The following is a 7,094-nucleotide window of genomic DNA, read 5'->3' on the forward strand; positions in this document are numbered from 1 at the left end:
CTAAATTTCTACTATGACTTGGAGTCGAATGTTATAAATCAATTTGGTGACCAAGCAAACTCTGGGTCAAAAGAGTGCACTAGTAACTCCCTCTTAAACACCTTTAGCATTTCAGCCTCTCTGACCACAAAAAGAATTTGTATCTCCTGTGTCTTTCTTATACCTCTAAAAATCCAATTTGTCCTTACTAATAACAGACTCGAGGCTACAAATCTTATGAAAATGCAACTTTTAATCAGTTATGTGTAGATATTGAGTGACATCACGATAGTACAATAGATTCAGATTCTTTATACAAAGTGTATCTCTAAGGGTTCTCACAGAAGACTTAAAACATTTAGCTGGAAAGGATAGCCAATAAAGTAGTATTTGCAAACCTTAGAGTTTCTTAACAAAAAGAAGAGCTTATTAACCAAAAAGTATATACCTTGTAGTCTACATGCGAGGCGATGAAAATTGCACTCGGAGGAAAGGTCGTATGCTCTACCCTTATACACGCCTCCAACCACGTTCAACCATAATGGGAGAGTTTCTTCCTCCGATGGCATGATTGACTGGCCTTGCTCATCGGGCGACTGACTCCTAGCGAGCTCTTCTACTGCTTGTTTATACCGAATGCATTCCGCATACCCCTAAACTCATGATCAACTGGTAAGAACTGACGGTGACAATCAAACCATGAATTCTTACCCCCATGTTTTAAAGTAAACGCTTTAGTATTTTTCATACAATAAGGACAAGCTAACTTTCCTGCAGTCATCCATCCTGACAATATTCCATATGCGGGAAAATCATTTATAGTCCACATCAAAGCAGCACGTAAGTTGAAGTTTTGTTTAGTTGATATGTCATATGTTGCAACACCTTCATGCCATAAAATTTGTAATTCATGAATCAAAGGCTGCAAATATATATCAATCAAGCTCTTTGGATTCCGGGTACCAGGAATAATGCAAGTTAGGAACAAATATGGACTTGTCATACACATCTCAGGCGGAAGATTATACAGTGTGACAAAGACGGGCCAACATGAATATGGAGTAGCTGAGATAGAAAATGGTGTGAATCTATCAGCACACAAACCCAACCGAATGTTCCTTGGTTCATTAGCAAAATTCGGAAACACTCTATCAAAATGCTTCCACGCCTCTCCATCAGATGGATGACATAGAACAACAGGTGGCCTTTTATTTTCAAAGTGCCATCTCATGTGTGGAGCGGAACTCATAGATGCATACAACCTTTTTAGCCTTGGTATAAGAGGTAAATAATGCATAGACTTAACCGTAACCTTATTCCCGCTGGCAAGCTGTTTAAAGCGAGACATTCCACGAAATTTACAATTCTCTAAAATTGCATCATCCTTATAGTACAACATGCAACTCTTTTCACAACAATCAATTCTCTCTAAAGAAAGTCCTAACTTGGAAGCCAATCTCTTTGCCTTATAGTAATCATCTGGTATGTCTAGGTTCGGATTAAGTTCTTTCATAAGCTCAATCATAGAGTCCATGCCCGTTTGAGAAACACTGGCATCTGATTTAATACTTAGTAGTCTAGTCGCTACAGACAACTTAGAGTGCGACATGCCGTCGGAAAGTGGACGACTAGCAGACTCTAACCGTGCATAAAAATGATTTGCCTCTTCATTGGGAGCTTGATCAACATATTGTTGGTTCTCACCCTCATTATACATTCCCAAAGCATTCATAACCATTTCATATAATCTAGGATCTTGACTACTTTCACCAATATCAAAATTATGGTTATAAATATTACCATCACTACCCTCAGTCTCTCCATGACTAGTCCACACATAGTAATTATCCATAAAGCCCTTACTATATAGATCAATCTTAACATCCTCTAGTTTCAACTATTTTCTACACTTGCATTTCCGCACAAGGGCAACTAATCATCCCCTTATTTTGGCTAAATGACTAATTAATAAACTCATCAACACCTTGTACAAATTCATCTCTTAAACCCCGCCGATTAGGAAGATTCCTATCGTACATCCACATACAATGTTCCATCTACATATACAAACAACAAATTTATTATTCTTACTCATTTAATATTATAACAATTACAACAGAAGAAACATAGTTATTCTAAGCTAAATAGAATAAGACCAAATCTTATAGCAAAGGTTCAAGTTCTCCTTTCCGATACAGCTTAATAGTATCTGTAACCAAAGAAAAAAAACCACAACAGTAATTCAACTCCTCCGACAAGTTTTTTCATGTTCCAATAATTATGAATGTTATTCAAGTATTCAACAGTAGTTGGAGTTAATTGAGATATTGCAAAGATTGTCTAGAGAATTGAACTAGAAAAGGTACTCTGTTCATTAGCTATAAAGCTTTATCTTCATTAATTCAGCACAACTTCTGTAGGTACGACATACAATACCAACCACTCATTTATTTTACATTAATCCACAAGAGCCTGTTGCTAACGGTCTACAAACAGCCTCGCAAGATACTTAATAACTAGAACTCTTCACAAGGCCGACAATGTCGTAATATGTTATAAACTTGGGAATCAAGTCAAATCATTATTTTCAAGGAAAAAACATAGAATAGCAATACTTTGTTTCTGCAAATGCACGGTGAAAGCATAAGACTGATCAGAGAATGTACCTGTACAACCACCAATGTGTTTGGCCCCTGGTCATAGAGAAAAACACATTTATTACAAGTCCTTCATATAAACTAAGCAATAAAAATCAGCAACAAATGCCAACGGAATTTGAAAACAGGCACTTTCTTCGTTAAGAGGCAATATGCGTATTGTCAAACTATTCAAGCAGTTGTCTCTATTTTTATTTTTGTTTAGGCTTTGTAAATTCGAAGGAGTTCTTTATATTTTCCTCATGATATTAAACCAAGGTCTATAAACTGTCTTATCATACATACTGCCTCTTAAAGATGAAATATTTCCAAATACTTATGGTGCTCTCCGCGAAGACGGCTATTATTTATGAAAATTTCACACATAAAGAAGTTTGAGTTCATTTGAGTCTGGCCTTAAGAAACTCTACAATTAAAATCTGGTCTTCGTTGTATAGTGTCTTTCTTAAATGGGAAGTAGATGCTTATAGGACAGTGCAATTAACGCCGAAATCTCTCTCTAAACAGAAAAAAGATTCAGCATTCTCCAAGGGACTTCACACTTGACCCAATTCGGCTCTACTTAATTGAGTGATTGCAAAACCATTTTTGAAGAAGACTTGAGGATGGAATACTAAATAAAGCCCATCAAGGTCTAAGATTCATCTTTACCAGACCCTTCTCTTTCCTTTCCTCTTATCCTAAACCTCCCTTCTCCTTCACATTACTATGAGAATTTGTGAACTCAAACCACCCCCAAAAACGACCTCAATGGCCGACGATGGAAGAAAACTTACTGGAGATGGAGAGGAGTCTGAGTGTCGACGATGGCCGCTTATTGCCGTCGTCGACGACGATGGCCGCTTGGATTGAGTGCCGACGACGCCAGTGAAGCGGGGATTTGCCCTAGAAGCAGTGAGGCGGAGTGTTTAAGGTTTATGTTTATGTTTAAGCAGGGAGGCGGAGTGCTTATTTGTTAAACAAATTAATTTATGTTTAAATTTGGTTAAGTAATTAGCAAACATGTAATTATATAAACCAAAATTAATGACCCATAATTTTGGTGTAATTATCAATTTATAAGCTAATTAGTTATCACTGATACACTTCTACGTAATGTAATTAAAAATTTACAATGTAATTGAACCTAACATAACTTAAGGATACTAGCTAATTAATTATTAATATTAATTAACGATACAACTAATATATTTCTACTTACTTTAGTTATCAATTAAGATAATTAAATAATCACTAAGATTTTTCACGTATACCATTAATAAACTTCTACTTAGTGTTTAATTAACAATGTATAGGCTAGTAAATCACTAACATTACTTAAGGATATATTCTTAGTGCGTACACTTATACTTAGTATAATTATCAATATCTATAAGCTAATTGTAACTATTATACTTCTATACTTAATGTAATTATCAATGAATTGCCTAATAAATTATTAATATTAATTAATGATATTGCTAATATAGTTTTACTTACTTTAGTTGTCAATTTAAGATAATTAAATAATTACCAATATTTGTCAGTGTACCATTAATAAACTTCTACCTAGTGTGTAATTATCAATGTATAGGCTAGTGCATCACTAACATTACTTAAGGATGTATCCTTAGTGTGTACACTTCTACTTAGTGTAATTACCAATATCTATAAGCTAATTGTAACTATTACACTTCTTACTTAATGTAATTATCAATGAATTTCCTAATAAATTATTAATATTAATTAATGATATTGCTAATATAGTCTTACTTACTTTAGTTGTCAATTTAAGATAATTAAATAATTACCAATATTTGTCAGTATACCATTAATAAACTTCTACCTAGTGTGTAATTATCAATGTATAGGTTAGTGCATCATTAACATTACTTAAGGATATATTCTTAGTACACTTCTACTTAGTGTAATTATCAATCTATAAGATAATTATAACTATTACACTTCTGCTTAGTATAACTATTAATATATAGGCTAATCAATTATTAACACTACTTAACGATATCACTAATAAACCTCTATTTACTTTAATTATCAATTTAGAGATAAAGAATCACTAACATTTCTCACAAATAGCATTAATATACTTCCATTTAGTGTATAATTATCAATGTATAGGCTAATCAATCACTAACATTACTTATATAAGGATGCCACTAGTCTACTAATACTTAGTGCTATTATCAATGTATACAGACTAATATATCAATCACCAACATTACTTACAAATATATTATTAATACACTTATACTTCATGTAATTATCAATCTACAAGCTAAATACAACTAATACACGTTTACTTAGTATATTATCAATGTGTATGATAATCAATCGTTAACGTTACTTAAGGGCACTGTTAATACACTTCTACTTACAGTAATTATCAATTTATAAGATAAACCATCACTAATATTTCTTACGAAAAACGACTAATACACTTCTTCTTAGTGTGTAACTATTAATGTATAGGTTAATCAATGTAGCTAAGGATGCTATAAATTCACTTTTACTTAGTGTAATTATAAATTACTAAGCTAATTACCACTAATATATTTTAAAGTTGTGTAATTACCTACACTTAAAGTAAATTTCAATAATAGGCTATAAACCACTACGATAATTAAGTAAATACTTATCGAGGGACTTACCGACGGCCTCCCTCGGTATAGTGTAATAAAAAATACAAAATAATTATGTATAAGATTATATATTTAAATTACCGATGGAAGTTCATCGGTATTGTAAGAACAAAATTCAAAATATTATGTAAATGCAATAACGATTGAATATGTCGATAACTTTATTTTCTTTTTCATTATTTTTTTTTAAAAGCACCGATAGCCACTGTCGGTACCTAAAAAAATAATTCAAAAATATAAATACAAAATGTTCCGAGGGAGTCCGTCGGTAAATTACCGACGGAGTGCATCGGTACAACCAATTAAATTTTGATCGGTCAAAATATCATTATTTACCGAGAGTTGTCCGTCGGTTATTTTTTAAAAATATTAGAAATTAAAAAGTTCAAAAGTACCGAGGTTATTTTTTAAAAATATTAGAAATTAAAAAGTTCAAAAGTACCAAGGGATTCCGTCGGAAAGTGCCTCAGAATACCGACGGAAAAAAGTCCGTCGGTACTGCTGCGTTGGTAAACGGCTGTTTTTTAGTGGTGATGTCTGCAATCTGATGCAAGGAAGAAACAAACTTTGTCACCATTGCACCTTGGACGACCTTCTTGCGCACAAAATGGTAATCAAGCTCGACATGTTTTGTACGAGCATGCATTACAGGATTAGCAGTAAGATATAAAGTACTAGTATTATCTGTGAAATGCAGTGGAGGCTGAGAAAGTGAAACACAAATATTTCTTAGTAAATATGTCACCCATGTAACATCCGCAGCAAGGAATGGCAAGGATCATACTCAGCCTCAGTGCTGAACTTAGCTACTGTAAATTGTTTAGAGGACTAACTAACACAATTAGAGCCAAGGAAAACACACATGCCTGTTGTGGACCTTCTAGTGAGTGGGCAGCCAGCCCAATCGGCACCGGAAAAATCAACTAAATTCAGGGAAGATTTTGCAGAGATGGGCAATCCTAAGTCAGTTGTTCCGATAATGTAACGGAATACTCTTTTAACTCCAGACTAATGAGAATCAGTTGGGCAATGCATAAATTGACATAAGAGATTAATGACATGCATGAGTGTAACTGTGTAAGATATTGCAAAGCACCAAATACGCTTCTATATTCCGAGGCAACTACTGTTGGTTCGATGGAGAATGTCTAGGATGTGTTTGCGTTGGCTAAGAAACAATCCATCATGACTACTCCGCTGCACCTCAACACCAAGGAAATATTGGAGGTTGCCCATATCCACCATTGCAAATTTTGAACGAAGCAATAAGCAAAGTGTTACATCCTGTCAAGATTATGTCGCCCACATTGAGAAGCAGCAAGATGGTTTCACTGGATGAATATAGCACGAACAGAGATGGATCAGCTTTGTTGCAAGAGAGTCCCAGATGAAAAAGATATGAGCTAAACTTTCTAAACCATTCCTCCGGAGCTTGCCTGAGTCCGTAGAGTGCCTTCTTCGGCAAGCATACATGATTAGGGAATATATGTGTATACGGTCAAAATCGATTTCGACCTTCGTATGATTAGTCAAGATTGGAACATAATGGACCGAAGGTCATCTTCATAATATCGGGTATAAGATCCGAAACCAGGTTACCGAGCTCAAATTCCTGGGACCAATCAAATACCGAACTCGAAGTCATTACCGAGCTCGAATCCAAATTGAACTATGATGCGAAGCCAGCGTTATCGAGCTTGAGAGCCAGAGACTGGCCAATACCGAGCGCAAGTCAATATCGGGCCCCGAATCAATATCGAGCTCAAGTCAATATCAGGCTCTAAATCTGGAAACTAACCAAAACCAAGTCCGATCAAGA

General features: G+C 34.6%; 1 protein-coding gene across 1 annotated transcript; it reads right to left on the bottom strand.

The window, feature by feature from the left end:
- Positions 1-595: 595 nt before the first annotated feature.
- On the bottom strand, positions 596-3,611 carry LOC107762612 (uncharacterized). The gene is made up of 3 exons (XM_016580978.2): positions 3,413-3,611; positions 2,646-2,672; positions 596-2,036 (listed from the first exon to the last, which is right to left on the bottom strand). Exon 3 carries the CDS (start codon positions 1,829-1,831, stop codon positions 596-598), a length of 1,236 nt encoding a protein of 411 aa, XP_016436464.1. The 5' UTR covers positions 1,832-2,036; positions 2,646-2,672; positions 3,413-3,611.
- Between the last annotated feature and the right edge of the window lie 3,483 nt (positions 3,612-7,094).

The sequence above is a fragment of the Nicotiana tabacum genome, chromosome 21 (genome assembly GCF_000715075.1).
Source record: "Nicotiana tabacum cultivar K326 chromosome 21, ASM71507v2, whole genome shotgun sequence".
Classification (NCBI taxonomy): domain Eukaryota; kingdom Viridiplantae; phylum Streptophyta; class Magnoliopsida; order Solanales; family Solanaceae; genus Nicotiana; species Nicotiana tabacum.

Excerpts from the sequence above, each read along its gene's own strand:
- LOC107762612 (XM_016580978.2), bottom strand. The coding sequence starts at position 1,831 with ATGGATAATTACTATGTGTGGACTAGTCATGGAGAGACTGAGGGTAGT.